Genomic DNA, 19190 nt, shown 5'->3' on the forward strand with positions numbered 1-19190 from the left:
GGCTTTCCATGACAGTTTACTATCTATCTGAACACAAATTAAAAGTTGGGTTTTGTTGAATTGTGTGTTAGAAACTGTAAAAACTGAGTCTCACTGTGATTTAGCATTAGTTTATCTTCTACAAGCCATGAACTTATGAACTTGAAACTGAGCCAATGTTGCACACAACATCCTTTACTACCAAACTAGTGTCATCAGCAAACAGAAATATTTTAGAGTTACACATAATACCAGAGGGCATATCTTTTATATAAATAAGGAACAGGAGTGGACCCAGCCCCCCCCCCCCCCCCCCCCCACACACACACGCTTGACCATACCCCACTCAGACCCCACATCACAGCCATTCTCAACACTGTGAATAATGACCTTTTGGTCTCTGTTGCTAAAGTAAGAGGTGAACCAATTGTGAGCTACTCCCCGTATTCTGTAATGGTCCAACTTCTGGAGCAATATTTTGTGATCAACACAATCAAACACCTTAGTTAAATCAAAAAAATATGCCTAGCATTCGAAGCCCCCTGTTTAATCCATCCAGTACCTCACAGAGAAAAGAGAATATAGCATTTTCAGTTGTGTATCTGAGATATGGATACTTGTGCTATCACATCTATGAGTTTAAGATTTCTCTAGCCCAGAATATAACTTCTTACATAAGTCTAACAAGAGGTTTTCTTATTAGAAAGTTTACCTACTTTGGAGCTATTTTGTGTAACTGTTGCAGCTTCTCTCCTTGACACTGAAGCATAGTAATGCTATCGTCTAATTTATCTAATTGTTTTAATTTCTCTACTACTACTACTACTACTACTACTACTACTAAAATATTGGTATCCATACTTCAAGTAGTCAGTGGTATACAGTATAACTAACAATCAATTCCCTCAATAGCACTTCCCTCTCAAACCAAATGTATTTACACCATCACACAATCTTGGCAAAAATCGTCGAGACAAATTGAAGCACTACATAAATTCTGCATGTGGGACACAGTACAGCTCACTCAATTCATTGAAACAGCAGCTACACAGTTCTGCCAATGACAACAGAACCGTGGTGCTTAACTGTGCTGCCATTGCATAGTTTGACTGTCACCAATGCTGTCATAAGTAGCTGCTGCACACAGATGCTCAAAAACAGCTGCCCAAAATCTTCTTGTTTGTCACTGTAATGTTTCTTTCTGCCTTACATTCTAAGAAATTAATCACACACATAAATAATCGTGGGTGTTGACCAGGTTGCTATGGTCAACGGATTTACTTAATTTCAAATGGTGTGACAATTCACACTTACGTGGTTTTCATTAAATCACCAAATACCTTCTTTTGAGCATAACTCTTCATTAGACGACACTACAATGTGTGCTCACCTGTATCTTTTTTCTTGTTTATCTCAATTGCTGCAGGGATCATCATATATTAGTTAACAAAATTTCTTATTTTCTGTTGTAGCTTTCTTATTTTAGCACCTCTCATCTGCGTCCTTCACTCAGTGTGCCAAATTAAATGTTTTAATGTTATGGAGAAGTACTAGTTACAGAAACTCAGAACACTGTCTTTTGACAGAACTTTTCTGTATTTTATTGCTCAAATAAAATCACTACACAGTTGGGTGGACAGATCTGACATTAACTTGAGCAACATATATGGAGTGAATCTTATTACAACAACTCAAAGAGTACATCGAGTCAAGTTACATACATCGCTCTTTGCTGATTTCCTGTTTTCACACTTTGTTCGTCATTTCTGCACATATCAATCTTAAAGGGCACACAACTGCTTGTTTGCTGTCTACAAACTACCTTAATTACTTTTTCTACTTTCACAAGCATCTTTCAGCACCCTAAGAGGATAATAGTTGAACATGTTATTCCGGAGAATCTCATGTTAACACTTCAGCAGTTGTCCTTGCAACATAACCTCCAACAACACAGTTCTGGCCTCAATCTCTGCTAGTTTTTGCCCCGCATCCACATCTACCCTGTCGCAGGAATCTAACTTCAATCATCCTGCACACACACCCTCTTCTCTGCAGCATCCCTTCCTCAGTTCTGCCTTCCCCTTCCAATTCACTCCTCCCCACGTATCATTGTGTGCTGCACATGACTCCCCCTCTGTATGGCTAGAGTAAGCTCACTGGTGCCACATTCCTATCCCTTGGGCGTGTTGCCTCTCCCGTCCATCCATTCGCCACCTCTTCGCTCCCTGTCCAATACGACAAAACCCGTCACACCAGATGAGCTGCAGTGCTGGCAACACAATGTAATCAGCTGTGCAGTTTTGTATGTGTGAGTGGAGAGGGTGTGTGTGTGTGTGTGTGTGTGTGTGTGTGTGTGTGTGTGTGTGTGTGTGTGTGTGTGTGCGCGCGCGCACAAAGGGGGACACTAGTTGCATAGCTCTGAAAAAGGATTCGTGCTAAGGCTACCAATATTCTCAGCCTTGGTTAAGTGTCTATCAACAACTCTGTACACAAACCATTCAGTGGGTTCTCAAATTTATATTTTACATTTGGACTACATGAACATGTACTTGCATGACACCTGTCATGCACGCATTAAGTGCAATAAAAAATGGTGAGTTTGTCACCACCACCACCACCACCACCACCAATCATTGTGCCACTACTGAGTGTCGTGACCCCATGAACCAAGCACCTGCATCCCACATCGTTAACAGTTTCTCTTACAGCCTGCTGAAGAGGTAGACTGAAGATCATCTTTATTTCAGGTACCCATCTACTCATTGTCCCCCTCCCCTTTGGTCCCATGCCCTCAATCTTTTCTTCCATGATTATTTTCTCCATCTCTTCTCATAATATGACCAAAGAACTAGAGAATTTTTTGGTTGACATAAGGAGAAAGGCACCTGAAATACTGCCTCACTCCATAATGAACACATCTGTTCTTCTTTCAGTCCATTTTATGTGCAGCATACTGCACCAGCAACAAAGCTCAAATGCAACGATGAGCTGTTTGTCTCTGACCATAAAAGAAGACATAACAGCTTCGACACGCCAGATCTTTGTGTTGTTCGTTATCACTCTGTTCTGCCTGTCCTTGGTGAGCTTGTTCATAGCCACTTGCCCTAGTATGATATATATTCTTATCTCACTGTCACCACCTTTGTCACAGATGGCGGACACAAGATAGATGAAAGAATGTACGATTTCCAGATCCCTTAGTTGACCTGTGAGTTGGACCTGTGCTCCTCTATCAATTATCATCAGTTTGGGCTTTGTGAGATTGATGTCTAACCCATATGATACACTAAAGTCCTTTACTTTTGGTAGTAGCTCATCTAGTTCATCTCCACTGTTGGCTAAAAGCGTTGTTGTACAGTTCTTTAAGTATCTTACAGCACCAGAAAGTCACCAAACTAAAATATTAATAAAAGCACAGTATCACCAGAAATTTTGGGGTTGTTAATAGTTCTTCCACCAATTGAGATGCTTTTGGTTCAGCCATCAAGAGCATCCCTAATGGCATATCTGTAAGAAATTGTACAGTTGAGGGGATAGAACAAAACTTTGTCTGACACCTTTTGTTACACTGAAGAAATCAGACACCTAATTCATATCAGACTAAAATACACACACCTTTCAGGAAAATGCAAGAGCAGCTCAAATTGTAGAATACAAATGTGAAAGTATGCGACAGAAAATAAAGTTGTTGCAAATGGACGCGGAATTTACAAGTACGAAAATTTGAAACACTGCATTCATGTCAACTCTTCATAATAATGGATAAAACTGAATAAACAAGTTTTCTGTTGCACTAACATTATTTAAATTGATTCAAAACTTAGCTAAGATATGCTGTGATACGTTTTCACTATTGTGAAGAACGAGAAATTAGTATGTTCACCATCATATACAGGGTTATCATAAACAGCACAAACACAAGGCAGCACAGTAACCAGCTGCTAAGGTCTTGATGAGAGTGTGTCATCTATTAGCTCTAGTCAGAGGTTCTCTTTATGAAAAAAAAATCTGACGTATTTAATCCCACCTAAATTCAGTTGATTTCCAAAATTTCGGAAACTCTTTGACACTAATTTGTGCATTTTGGTTAATATTTTTGAACACAATATGACAATAAATTTACAGGGCTTTAATGATCTTAAAAAGAGGAACCATTAAATAATGGACACAGGTTATTGCTATCTTCCTCTCATTGAAGCTTACAAAAAAAATTGTACCTCTAAACGTAGTTGCATGTGTAGAACTAAAAATTTCAGTGATATTAATATTAGCACTATTCATGTGTGTATAGACAGGGTAGTCCATCTGAAGTTTTGGATGAGATTATCTTGAAAACTATACATCGGGTAAAAATTGTGGGTAAGACAAGTTCGTAAGCTCAAAGGGGGGCATCAAATGGTACTACACGTGACTCCCAGCCTCCGCCCCCTTGGGTGGGGCAACTTTTAAATCTTACATGGAAATCCACATTTTTTATGGCAGATTCAGATTCTCTATAAAAAAAAAAGAAATTAAGTTTTGTCTGAAACATTTTTTAAACCATTGACAGATGGCGCTGAAATCGAGAAACATTAAAATTGGGGAAGAACTCCAATTTATTTAGAATGATCAGAGAAGGATGCATCAAATCGATACAAAATGCGCAGCATTTCTTTCATTATGCCAAACTAAGCTATTTTTGTACAAAATGTATCCTACCTGCCACAGTTTTTGATGGAGGGAGCGGAATGGTATTAAAATCTTGTTAGGGAACTCTTCACAATTGCATTACTCACCCGACTGTGGTGCTACCATGGCCAAACTGTGAACTATGACTCAGTATAAAGGTCGGTGCAACGCAATTGGACGTCACTATACTTTCAGATTGTGAACTGTAAACATCAACTGAAGAAAGTAAATTATTCTTTAGCGAAACATGGCTCACTATCCTCCTACAGAGATTGTTGATATGATGTTAATTTTAGGTGAATGCCATAACAATTAGGCTGCAGCTGCGCAATTGTATGCAGATCGTTCCCCAAACAGACAAATCCAAGCAAAAACATTATTCAAAATTGCACTCAACGAGCTCGAAATGGACATATGCACCGTCCACCTCGTCATCGCGAATACAATGAAAATGACACTCGTACCCTTATTGTTCTCGCCTGTGTTCAAGTTGATCCCAAAATTAATAGTCGTGCGATTCACAGACATACTGGAATACTGAAATCAACTGTTTTGAGGATTTTGAAGGCACATAAATATCATGTGTATCATATCACAATGACACAGGCATTAACGCCAAAAGGTATGCAAATATGCATGCATTTCTTCCAATGGACCTTGGAAATGATAGACGTGACAATGATTTTTTTTTAGATACGTTATGTTCACCGATGAAGCCACATTAAAAAACAATGGCAAATTAAATAGTCATGATTATCATTTTTGGTCCCCTGCCAATCCACACTGGCACAGACCCGTTGACAGTCAACACAAATGGTCGTTAATGGTCTGGTGTGGAATTTTAAATGGTTACTTGATAGGACCATATTTTTTTGACTGAAATGTTACTGGGGAATCTTATTTACAATGTCTCCATGACGATTTGTTGGAGCTAATGGAAGATGTTATTTAGAAACTAGACAACGAATGTGGTTGCAACAGGACGGAGCAGCTCCCCATTATGCTAAAAATGTGCGGAACATTTTAAATTTAAGGTACCCTGATCGGTGGATAGGATGTGGCGGACCAATTCAGTGGCCTCCACATTCACCAGACCTAACATATCCTGATTTTTTTCTTGTGGGGTTATTTAAAAAATATTGTTCATGAAAGACAGCCCACAACCCGAAACGATATGGAGCAACGCATTCAAAGAGCGTGTGCAGCCATACCATGGGATGTGCTGCTCAAAACTGTGGACAACTTTCGCAGACGATTGACTTTATGCATTGAAGCAAATGGGGATAATTTTGAACAATTTCTTCATGGCTAATTTAATTAATTAAGCACCCCAAATTGTGAGAGGTAAGGGACTCACACTAATGAAGCATCCCAACATGTGAGAGGCAAGGGGACACACACTAATGAAGCACCCCATGGGAACATCATTCTACTACGTCCATGTCGTTCCTGGGTAATGCCAAAAGTAGGATACAGTACATTTTGTACAAAAATAGCTTAATTGGGCATAATGAAAGAATTGGTGCACATTTTTTATCGATATTATGTGTCTTTCTCGGATAATTTTAAATAAATCAGAGTTCTTCCCCAATTTTACTTTTTTCTCAATTTCAGTGCCATCTGTCAATGGTTTAAATAATGTTTTAGACAAAACTTGATTACCTTTTTATGGAGAATGCAAATCTGCAATAAAAATGGGTGTTTCCAGTTAAGATTTAAAAGTTGCCCCCCCACCTCACCCAAGGGGGCGGGGGCTGGAGGTCACGTGTAGTATCATTTGATGTCCCCCTTTGAGCTTATGAACTTGTCTTACCCACTATTTCTACCCGATGTATAGTTTTCGAGATAATCTCATCCGAAACTTCAGATGGACCACCCTGTATATCTTGTAATCTGACTTGTTCCACATCATATTGATAAAATAATCGTGAAAATGATCTACGGAACATGACATAACTAAACTAAACATGACATTCTGCTAGGTTGTGTACACAATTTTTCCTTCATGCTTGCTTAATATCAAGAGAAATTGTTAAAGCGTGTAAAAAATGTAAATGTTATTAGATAACTTTTAATGACATTTTGTGTTTTCTAAAAGCGACTGCACCGCTGAGCATATGATGTTGTTGTTGTTGATGATGTTTTTGCAGTTTACATGTGCTCAACAGTGAGATTATCAGTGCCCTTGCAAATATTAAAAGAAACGAGTATGGGTAAAAGAGTAAAAACTGCACACTTCCCCACTAATTCACTCACTCACTAACTCCTACTTACTCGCGGTGATCCACACAATCACCCAACATCAAATGCTGTAAAACAAAGGAGAAATAGTGAAAGTTGCTATACCTGGGATGAAAACAGAAGGAAAATGACAGAGTAGCTAAATGAATGGCACAGGGATACGTGACCAGATTACTACTTACAAACAACATGGGTGCACCAGTCACCCTGTTAAGAACATCTCCCAAAAAGTTTTGGAAATGAGTTGGACAAATCACAAAATATTAAAAGGCTCACCACATTCATTTGAATGTCACTTAAAATAGAGAGATCTACTGCTGCCTTCTGGTCCAAAAATAAAACACAGCCTACTAAATGAGGTGCACTGTGATCTATATGCCATAAGCGCTGCTTAGTATATGATGTTTACAAGAGCAAGTGTTGCTATTTTCCAAAACCAGATAGTTTCCTTCTTTCTCAGGATTATTGTTTCAAACCTACAGACAAACCCAATTAAAATTCAAGAATACCGCTATGTAACTGAAATGGAGGATAATTTGTGACAAAGACCTTAAAAACCACCACCTTACTAATCCCTTTACCAAATGTACTACCAATACATTACCATTACTGACTGGAAACATGAGGGAAGTCGCTTGTTTGAAGCTATTATTACGTCTGTGTAGTACAGGAGTGTCCTCTGCCACTCTCCCCGGCAGGAAGACCTTCATTTACAGGCCAGCAGTTATTCTTGTCCATTGCTCCTGCAACATTATGGTACTTTCTGTAGCCGCTTTGGCATTATAATTGATCCTACACATGCCAGCTGAGTAATTAGTTACTATGAGAAAGCCGATGGGTTTCATCCACTCCCATTTTATGAAACAACTCAGCCTTCAGTTTATGAGCATACACCCACTTGAAAATAAAAACATTTGTCATGGTATGAGGTGTTTAAAACTTCATTATTTTGAATTTTAAAATTCGGCAAATTGACTGTTCAAACAAATTTTGGGCTTGCAGCCGGTCATCGTTCAATACCTCGCACGATATTTCAACTGGGCACCTGCCAGTCATCTTCAAGTGAGCTGTCACAGACTGGCAAAAATGTCCTTCGTTCCGCAATATATAGCGCACTGTAACTATTCTGCGCATGCGTCGAAAACTTGATAGACAGACCACACTGCACGCCAGCAGCGCCCTCCCTAGTGGAATGGCAGAAGTCAGTTGCCCTCTACATAGCTGTTTGCCGCGACCTTCAGCGCACTCTGTCGTCTTCGATTTGAGCAAATCATGGAGATGATGGGATTCCATGCACTGTCAAGCTGGTAGCCGCTGTCACGGTTCAACAGATTATACGCCAGACGTATTTCTATGGATTCTTTAATAACGGAGTCCCAGAAAGATGTTGCTGTGGACAAAATCATTGATTTCTCATACTCCATTGAATGTACAGTAGAAATACAATGTTCAGCAATAGTGGGCTTGCTTGGCCACAAAAGGCGGGAGTAATGATGATGTTCAGTGCAGCATTCTTTCATGGTGCGTGTGGTTTGACCTATATAAGCCATACCACACTGGCATGGTATCTTGTAAATTCCGGCCTTTTGTAGTAACAGTTTTTCCTTTACTGATCCCACAACATCTGCAATCTTCGATGGTGGGTGGAAAACCACTTTTACCTGAAATTTTTGGAGGATTCTTGCTATTTTAAACGAAGTGTTGCCAACGAAAGGAAGAAAAGCTAAAGATTGTTCCAGCATGTTCTCCTCTTTATCCACTTCCTGCTTCTTAGTTTTAACTGTTAGTGCCCTGTTAACCTGCCGGATAGAATACCCATTTTCACTGAATATTGTCTTTAGATGGGCGAGTTCTTGAGGTAAGCTATCTAGATCTGAGACAGTATGAGCTTCTAGATCTGAGACAGTATGAGCCCTATGAACAAGTGTTTTAAGCACACTCATGGTTTGCGATGGGTGATGGCAACTCGATGCTTGCAGGTACAGATCAGTATGAGTGGGCTTCCGATAAACTGAATGCCCTAGAGAACCATCATTCTTCCTTCGAACCAGGACATCCAAGAAAGGCAGAAAACCATCTTTCTCTATTTCCATGGTAAACTGGATGTTGCTATGAATGGAGTTGAGGTGATGTAGAAACTCCATTAATTTGTCTTCTCCATGAGGCCATACCACGAAAGTATTGTCCACATACCTCCAAAAAACTGTTGGTTTCAGGGCAGCTGATTCAAGCACTCTCTCCTCAAAATCTTCCATAAAAAGGTTGACCACCAAGGGAGACAGGGGGCTACCCATGGCGACACCATATTTGTTCTAAGTATTATTGATTAAACATAAAATAACTTGAGGAAAGAGTGTGCCTAAACAAAGCAGTGATATCAACAGGAAACATGTTACCAATCAATGTCAAAGAATCTGAAAGAGGAAATTTTGTAAAAAGTGAGACCACATCAAAACTTACTAGGAGGTCTACACTGCTAAGACGAAGAGCTCCCACTCTATTGATAAAATCAGCTGAGTTTCGTATGTTATGTGTGTACTTGCCCACAAAAGGTTTCAGCATATTAAATGGACCTATATTCTTCCGTGGCTGCAGAGTTAATTTTCCTCTAGATGTCGCTACTGGAAATTCTGATAGTGGTTGGTTTACCCTAGCCATTGTGCGTTGTGAAAACGCTTCCCTTCCTGGACTGGAATCCTTCGCCGATAGAGATGTTATTGCCTACAAAACGTGGCATTGTGGAATTGAGCAGAAGACTCAAAGTAGACCTAGTTATGTGTATAGCAATCCAAATGCTAGCCAAGCTCGACAGTGTTTAACTTTGGTGATCTGATGGAAACCGGTGTTACCATCATGGCAAGGACATTGGCCTGTTCAGCAAGCAAGTTAAGACAAAATAGTGTGTCGCTGTATGGTTGGACCACACCTAGAGTGGTGAGCAGATAAGAAGGTGGGTATGTGACACATTCTACCTACACTTTTTTATGTATATACCCTGCAAGCCAAAGCATACTCCACGGTGAAGGGTACTTTGTACTAATATTGGAAATTTTCTGCTATATTCCATACTCTAACTGAGCAAGAGAGAAGTGACTGTGTATATGTCTCTCTTAAGAGTTAAAGGACATGGAAAGTAGGCAACCATTGAGAAAGGAGCAAGGCAGGACTGCAGTAAAGAAAGGCAAAGAGAAATTAGGAAAGGGAATTAAAGTTGAGTGAAATAAAATAAAGACTTTAAGGTTTGCCAATGACTTCGTAATTCTGTCAGATGCATCAATGTACTTGGAAGATCAGTGGAACAGAACATATGTTATAAAATAGAAACAACAATAGTACAACAAGGGGTAACAGAGAGCAGCCAAATTATATAAAGCCTGCACTGAGGGAATTAGATTAGGAAATAATAAACTGAAAGTAGTTGAGTTTTGCTATACGACAACAGGCAAGAGAACTAGAATAGCTGAACCACAGAGGATATAAAATGTAGATTTACAACAGTAAGAAAAGCATTTTCTGAAAATGAGACAACATTTTTATATTCTGCAATTTAAGTGTTAGGAAGCATTTTATGAAAATATTTGTGCTACAAAAGATGGGTAGAATCAAAGAAATTTATGACACCACTTGACTAAAAGAAGGGACCAAGAAATCTTCAGTTTGGTAACTGAGGAATGCTTGTATTTGTGTGTGTGTGTGTGTGTGTATGTGTGTGTGTGTGTGGTGGTGGTGGAGGGGAGGGGTGGAGGGGGATGCAGGAATTGTATAGGGAGACAAAGACTTGACTACAGTAAGCAGGTTCAGATGGATGTAGATTGCAGTACAGTTATGCAGAGACAAAGAGGCCTGCAGAGGATAGATTGGTGGGGGAGATGCATCAAGCCAGTCTTAGACAGAAATGCCTCTGTACATGCACTAATCTCTCTCATCTTAATCTCCTGACATCTGTAGAAGATACACAAAGGTAGAAGTATAAATGTTGCACTGTCTTCGTTAGATAACTGGTTATAAATTTAGCCAACAAATTTCGAGAAAAAGTGTCACAGTCTTCTTACATTACCTTTTCAGTTCCCTGAGCATCTCTATTACATTTTTGTAGAGGCTGCTCTGACCTGTTACAATCCTAGCATCATTACCTGAATTCTGTTGACATTTGTGTCATGCCTATTTAAAAATAATTCCAAATAGGGGTACAGTTGGTCACAATGAACTAACCCTTAATCCTTCCAATAATCTATAACACTTCTTCTCTTTGTATTACCTATTACTGATTCCACATGTCTGCTACATTTTGTATCACTTCTTAGTATTATTCCCACATATTTAAAGAGTCTGATGTGGTTTAGGTATTCGTGACTGATCTTGTAATCAGATACATTGTAACAGGGAACATAAATAATAGTGTGACAAAAGTTATCTGATACTCTCTCTGTGCTCAGGAAAAAAAGGGAGTTCCAGTACTGTGAGCATCCAGGGGATATTTTTGAAATTTAGACTTCTTAATATGTTATTTTAACACTTCCTGTGCATTTTAAAAATGTAAAAGTGTAAATACAACATTTGTTTTACATTGCTTCAACTGCAGCAAAAGTTCTATCATACCACAACTCAAAATCCACTGTTTTAATTTTTTTCTGTCAGAGGGTACAGTACGCCATACCATCACAAAATGAGCACTGCTCACTCTGGCAGCCGAACTCTGCTGCAGCAGAAAAGCATATGAGTCACGACTGTGTCAGTTTGGCAGCAGCAGTATCAGTGGTATCAGATGCCTGCCAAAGTGGGTAGTAGCCCCATGGGTTGCCACAGGATATTATTGGGTTCTTTCTCCGCATTGTAGTCATTAGCTTGCATTTATCCACATTTAAAGAGAGCTTCCTTTCATTACACCAAGTTGAAATTTTGTCTTAACTATTGCTGCATTTCCTTTCCTGTAGACAGCAGCATAATCAATTAACAATCTGATAGTGCTGCTGATCCTATCTTATTTAAGTAAACTAAGAACAGTCAAGGTTCTGTCTAGCTTTCTTGAGGCATGTTCAGTCTCACTATTGTTTCTGCTGGAACTCACTTCCCAGTATAACAAAGCAGGTTATATTAAGTAAAAGAAATCAGTATGATTGTATCTCGGTTGTTAGTCAACATCGTTTCAGCTTCTTTCTTACTCACAACACTTGTATACACTAGAACACTACTGTTATCAGTTCTTAGCATATGTTTGGTGCTATCATTACTCAATACTACTATAGTGAAATAGCCATTTCCATGCATACACTAACATGAAATCAATGTTAAATGTTTCAACACATACTATGAACAGATGTGCCAGACAGAAGCTATTGCTTGTTTTGTCACACAGTACACTGCCTCTTCCTATTGTCTACTGGCATTGACACCACGCCTCCCATCTTGTTATAAGTTCACCACTCTAGTAAAAACATGTATCTTTCAATACTTCTGACATTCAGTACTCTGTGGCAATTCTCAGGTTTCACGAAGATTCTTCAGCTGACTGAATACCGTAGTGCATTGATAGCACAAGTGACATGCCTGGTCATGCTGCACATGCATTTGTTCCTTTACATAAAGTAAAGCTGTCATTAGGCTGGCTATAACATCACAGTGCTTTACTAAGCAGCATACTATTGGAGTTGCCATGTCCTCCTCTTCTTCTGACTTTTGAACTGACTCATCCAGAAAGTTATAGGGGAAGCTACAGTTTAACATCACAGTGCAACTTAGTATCTCACACATTAACGAACTTCTCCCTTGTAGAATATGAAATTATATTACAATCATCTGTAACAATTCTATAAAATTATATACTATATATCTATAATAATGAAAATATAATCTAAAGAATAAAGAGGCAAAATCAAATATCTGCCACAAAACAGTGCTATATAGAGTAATCAATGAATTTTCAAAATTTATGTACATTGTGTACTTACTGGAATGTGAATGGCTTGTCAAAGAATATGAAGGAGATGATAATGGACACAGCCTTGCGACATGTGGTGACGGTAGCAGCGGCAAAGGCCCCACTTGTGCGTACGAGTGTCAGTACAATTTGGATTCCAAGGTAACCAGATACTGAGAATAGCAATGCGTAGCCATATGTCTCCAAGGGGTGCTGCAGACACAACATCAATGTTTTCTGTACAGTAACTGCATATCCAATTCACTGGGATGATCTTTTTTAGGTAACTGAGATTCATAAATATCATAGTATTCCTTATAACTAAATTCTAAAACTGAATTAAAAAAAGAACAGAAAGAAAGAAAATAATTCATTTCAATACTTTTACAGAGAGAATATTTGTGGCAATATACAAGGTGTAACAAAACAATAAGGCACAACTTTCAGGGATATCCTTCAAGGTAAAAGGAGAAAATATATTGCAGGAGCATGCATCTGCAAATGTTTTATTTCCACTTTAGAATTAATTCTCTACAACTCTTCATAGCACATGAATTAAAGAAACAGACACAAGAACAGAATGTAGCAGCACATTATATGAAACACATTCTCAAATTAAACACTCAGAATACCCTCTACTTACATTTATACAAGTAACAGCCTCCCATGAGGCTGAATCCAGGATACGCTGATATATCCCTGGAGTACTGTATATGCCTTCACAATATGGTCATGAAGACTTTTTGGGTCTTGCACCGGGGTTTAATACACAAGAGCCCTCAAGTGACCAACTCCCCCCCTCCCCCCGCCTCCTCCAAATAAAAGTCTAGTAGATTTAGTTTAGGAAAATGTAAAATGTAAAGGCCAGTTAACTGATCCATGTCTTCCTCTCCATCTGTCATGGAATCTATTATCTAGAAGGCAATGTGCATTAACACTGAAATGAGGAGCAGCTCCATCATGCTGGAAGTATGTTTCACTACATGAATAAAGACACATCTTCTAAAATACTTGGTCGAGTATTCTCTAAGAAATGAAATGTTTCTTGACTCATCTCCAAGTAAATATTTTCTTCTTCCATTTGTATGGAGAATGAGTTCTGAAATTTGGGCTGTGACCTTTTTTTACACCCTGCATAGATAATTTTAGATCAACTGTTAATAGTATTTCTTACACAGAGTACACATGAAACAACAGTTTCAATCTCTAGCTTTCAGAACTTTTCTGATTGTTTCGTTGATCTAGAGAATGCGGGAAGCAGCAAACAGAAAAGACTGAAGGGAACACTTTGGAAGATCTTTTGAACTATGGATAGTCTCTTGAAAAAAGATTAAAGATGAATACCAATTACAGGAAAATCAGGGTACTGGTGTAAAGTCCAATCAAATTCAGGTGCTGCTGCAGGAGCTAGATTACGAAATGAAATGGTAAAAGCAGTAGACAAGTTTTTCTATAAGGGCAGCAAACCAACTGACAATGGCACAAGCAAACAATATAAATTTTAGAATGGTAATAGCAAGAAATGCTTTTCTGAAAAAGAGAATATATTAAATGGAATATAGATTTAAGTGTTAAAAAGTCTTTTCAGTTTATGGAACTGATTTGTGCATAATCAACAATATGGCAACAATAGACACTTTTGAAATGTGGCACTGAGAAGAATGATGAACATTAGATGGGTAGGTTGGGTACTTAACAAACAGGCACTGTATCAAATCAGGGAGAATATAACAACGGTACATCTTGGTGTAAGAGAGGATAGATTGTAGGACACATCTTGAGGCATCAATAAATATTTAATTTGATAACGGAGGGAAGTGGTGGCGTGGAAGAGGACTGTGGTATTCCAATACTATGGCGCAGTCAGAAGTGAACACTACTAAATAATAAACACTTTATTAATGAAGCCTTTTTACATAAAGATCACAAGGGATACAAAAACAACACTCAACATGGATGAACAAGAGCACACTGTGTGTAAGTCAAAGAAGTTAGTCCTCAGAGAGGTGTGGTCGACAGAGGAGCTCCCAATATGATGAGAGACATTGTCACCAGCTGTGTTGCAGCTGCCGTGGGGGCAGGCGAGGATTGACTGTTGCTTGGTGAGAAAGGAGGTGGTGAGGAAAGCAAGTAATCTTGGTGCCAAAAAGGGAGCTGGAGGGGACGACCTGCACATGATAAAGGAATGTGAGGGGAGGGTGAGTAGGTTGAGGATGTGGGCAGACGAGGGATGATAATGACAAGCCTCCCAGAGGAGTCAATGGAGGCAGTAATGTTGGCCTTGTCTGAGGAGAAGTAAAAGGCAATGTTTGAGAAGGGTCATGTAGGCAGTGTTGGGGGTAGTCAAAGGAGTAAGGAGGGGGATGGAGAAGATACAGGGTATTGTGACAGATCTGGATTGAAGGATCTTCAAAGGTGAAAGGCGAGATGTCAAAGGAGATCATTGTGACACTCGGCAGTGCTGGTGAGAGATGAGTAGTCTGAATGAGCACACAAGAATCACTTGTTCTGAATACAACACTGGGGGAATTACAGTAGCACTGAGAGGGAGGGGGTTCAATGATGATGCAAGCTGATCTAACAATGAGTTGTAACACTCATCTGCAGTAGGTTGACTGGGTGATGGGTCTCCGAGTCATGGTGTCTTCAATTTTCCAGGCCAGTTTTAACCTTTGCAAGGATACAGTTTGTGGCCTCCTGTTGAGGAAAATAACAAAGGTGTTACTAGAGCATGACAGTGCCTTGTAAGGGCCCAAATAAGGGGGCTGCAAAACTGTGCAAAGTGAGTCGTCATGGAGCACGGCGTAGTCACAGGTGGCGGGGTCGCTGTGCATGAAGACACACGGATGTGAGGAGGGGGTACATGAATGCGTGAGATGTGTGAGCAGATGTGCTTGACTAATGTGGGTAGGGTGAAGGGGGGAAGAGGGTCGGGGTCCTCGACATACTCTGCAGGAAGGACCCAAGGTTCGCTGTACCGTACCTCAGCTATAGATGATTGAAGATCCTCTTTGAATGTGGAACATATGCCTTGGAGGAACCACGGCAATGCTTCCGCACACTCACAGTCATACACATGAGAGCTGCTTTCAAAGTGAGATGCCAGCATTCCATGAGTCTGGTGCTTTGAGGATGGTACGCAGTAATATGGAACTTGGCAACACTGCATAGATTGCAGAGATTAATCTGTAACCTTTCAAGGGAGGTAGAGGACCAACCAGGTCAAGACATACGTGGTGAAAACGTCCTCTTGGGATGTCAAAACATCCAAGAGGAGTGTTGACTGACCTTATTACATTGGCAGGGAATGCACGCGTATGCCCAGGCGTGGCAGTCACTTTTGATGTTCAGCCAAACAAAACGCTTGGCATGCAAACAAGAGGTGGCTTTGATGCCCGGATGGCCCAGGTCATGAATAGCATCGAAGACTGCATCGCCGGGAAGAAGAAGCTATGGGACATGTTGTGCCGGTAGAAGTGTCACACAACACTGGAGGGGTTGACCCAAGTAGGAGTCGGGATTCCACTACAAGGGATGTAGATGAGTCTTGTAACACATTTTGTATATTGGAGTCTTGTTATTGCAAGTGAGCCAGCTTGTCCAAGTCAAGGAGTGAAGTAAGGGAGTTAATTCTTGACATGTAGTCCGGGATGACATTGACAACACCTTTGATATAACAGACATCTGTAGTGTACTGAGAAATGAGGTCCATATGTCAAAAACAACAAGGGGGAAGGTCGGTAACAGAGTTAAGTGGTGCATACACAAGGGGGCAGTAGTCCATAAAGAGGGTAAACTCATGACCTTCAATATCTTGTCAGAAGTATCTCACCGCCTCGTAAATGGCATATAACTGTGTGTCAAAATCAGACCATCTGTGCTGGGAGGAGGACAATTTCTTAGAGAAGAAGTGGAGAGGCTGTTAAGATGTCACCTGTATGTTGCTGAAGCATGGTGCTGATAGAGTCACTAATGTCTGTGGTAACAGAGATGTGTACTTCGGCGATGGGGTAGGTGAGTGAGACCACATTGTAGAGCAACCTTGAGATTTTCAAAAGCTTAAAACACAGCTTCAGACCAGTTCACTCTACTCAATAGTATTCGTGCCTGCTAAGGTGTCTGTGAGATGGCTTGATGTGAGTCAGGATGGGGTATAACACCCAGGAACCTGGGAAGATCACAATAGGTTTCAGGTAACAGCAGGCTGGAGATGAAGGCAACATGATCAGAAGTCGAGTGAATGCCCTCGGTGGTAACTTCATGACCAAGGAAGGTGACGCTAGTGCGGAGAAGTTGAGTTTCATCATAATTAATTTCGACACCATTGTTTGTGAGGACAACTTGTACAGTGATAGTAATGAGTGTCTGGAATTTAAGAAATATCAATCTCTTTAACTTTAAACAGTTTCCTCAATATGTTTTTATTAAATGTGAGTTGTCACGCCTAACAGGAATATTTGACAACAGTACAGAAGGAATCAGTGTGGAGAACAGGTTGGCTGGTCAGAGGAAGAGCAAGAAATAATAGGATGAGATTGGCAGATGGGCCAAGAAGAAGAAAACTGAAGTAAAAAGATTGAGAAAAGCGTAGAGAGGGAAAGGGCATGGTGATGATAAAAGATAAAGCTTTAATTTATGGCACATTATATAGTGGTTTTCAATAAGAGGCAGGTCACAGAGTAAGTTGTTCCATAGCCCTGTGGCTGAAATGGACAAGGAGATGGAGAAAGATTTGGTGTTGTGCAAAGGTAAAGCCAAGGTGCTGGATGTAGCCAATCTGCTTCTGTAGTTGTGCAATGATGATAAGATTTGATATGTGAGGAGAGATAAAAAAGCAATGAAGTAAACAGTGTCTCTCTCTCTCTCTCTCTCTCTCTCTCTCTCTCTCTCTCTCTGTGTGTGTGTGTGTGTGTGTGTGTGTGTGTGTGTGTGTGTGTGTGTGTGTGTGTGAACTCATGCTGCCCACCTGGTTGCAACCAGCCTAACAGCACAGGAAGGACTATTATGATCAAACAGCTGAATGACAGACTGGAGCTTTTATGACCAGATGACATTGCTACTGGTAAACCTTTTGGGGTATAAGGTCATGGTCCACAAAACTCTTCTGTTCTTCCTAACATTTCATCCAGAATCCAGAACTGCCTGGACATCTTCAGAGCAAGGATGGAACTCTGAGGCATTCCATAAAGCACATTTTCCATGATGGAGATGACTCAATGACATTTATTTTTGAGGTAGCGGTTGAACCATACTATTTCACTGTTGAGAAATTTAGCTGTTTCATTTTAATAAGTAATATGTCAGAATAAGCTGTATCAAAAGCCTTGCTGAAATCGATCAATGTTAAAATGGTCGCTTTGCATCTTTCCATGGAATGTTTGATGTTATTTGTCACTTCAGTTAATGCAGTTGCTATACTTTGGTGTTTTGGAAGCCTTATTGATATTTGTCATGGATGGTGTAAGTTTTGAGGTAATCTTTTATCTGATTGTGAATAATGAATGTATTTCGAGGCTGTATTTACTATAATATGATCTTTGGTCTTTAGTCATCTGACGATTTTTGGTTATCATTCTTGGGTAGTGGTTCAATTAAGCTTTGCTTCCACACTGTAGGATATGTACCAATAGTGAGGAAGTGTATGAGAGAAGAGATTCTCATGATTGCTTTTTGTACTGTGTGTGCAGAAACGTGGTTTAAGAAAAGCAAGTCTGTTGAGAAGGTGCTATCTTCTTGCTAGTAATTTGTCACAACTTGATAACTGACTGTGAGAAAAAATATTCAATTCCTCTGCAGATTTTGTCTTTCCTATGCTGAAGCTGCAGTTTTTTCCATAGTGCTGCAGAATTCAACACGCTGCATAAAACAGAGCAGGCATCCCTGATTTTGGCACTGTGCGCATTTTGCTTCTCTTTGTTTTGCATCTTCCTGTATTCTTCATACAGTGCAGGTGTTGTATTTTACTATGTGCAGAATCACATTCATTCACTGTCTGGCATTGTTTGTAGTCAGCTATGGAGCAAGAGCTCTCTTTACTTTGACAGATCATTTGGGGCCAAGTTTGTCATACAATGCAACAGTACTGTGACTTAATTTCCGAACTTTACAGTTTAACGGTTTGGACAACTTAAAGTGTTGAAGTATGTATGCAAACTTCCACTTCTTTTACGAGACGACTTATTTAAGATGTTCGGCCAAACCTCCCTGCTGGTTGGCCTGCTGCTGAAAACTCTCTTTCATTTCTTCTCCGAAGTATGCTACTAGGTACAGGAATTTCTTAAGACTCTTTCTACTTATGAAAATAAGTAGACATACCGAGTTTCATTTGCTTCAATTAACGACGTATATTTTAACTTCTAACATTTTACAAATTCCACACTTCACA

At 39.8% G+C, this 19190-nt stretch overlaps 1 protein-coding gene across 2 annotated transcripts in view; it reads right to left on the reverse strand.

Annotated features, from left to right (window-relative positions):
* The window catches only part of LOC124605426 (adenosine 3'-phospho 5'-phosphosulfate transporter 2), a 57819-nt gene that overhangs the window by 10766 nt on the left and 27863 nt on the right, over positions 1-19190 (reverse strand). The window contains exons 5-6 of one of the 2 annotated variants that reach the window (XR_006978643.1): positions 12837-13018; positions 7493-7631 (exon numbers count right to left, since the gene is read on the reverse strand). Coding sequence is in view for 1 of the 2 variants with exons in the window: in XM_047137085.1 (XP_046993041.1) it covers positions 12837-13018 (182 nt within the window). In the remaining variant the exon portion in view is untranslated. The remainder of the gene's footprint in view (positions 1-7492; positions 7632-12836; positions 13019-19190) is intronic. The other variant, XM_047137085.1, reaches the window with a different exon arrangement.

This window comes from Schistocerca americana, chromosome 3 (assembly GCF_021461395.2).
Source record: "Schistocerca americana isolate TAMUIC-IGC-003095 chromosome 3, iqSchAmer2.1, whole genome shotgun sequence".
In the NCBI taxonomy this organism is placed as follows: Eukaryota; Metazoa; Arthropoda; class Insecta; order Orthoptera; family Acrididae; genus Schistocerca; species Schistocerca americana.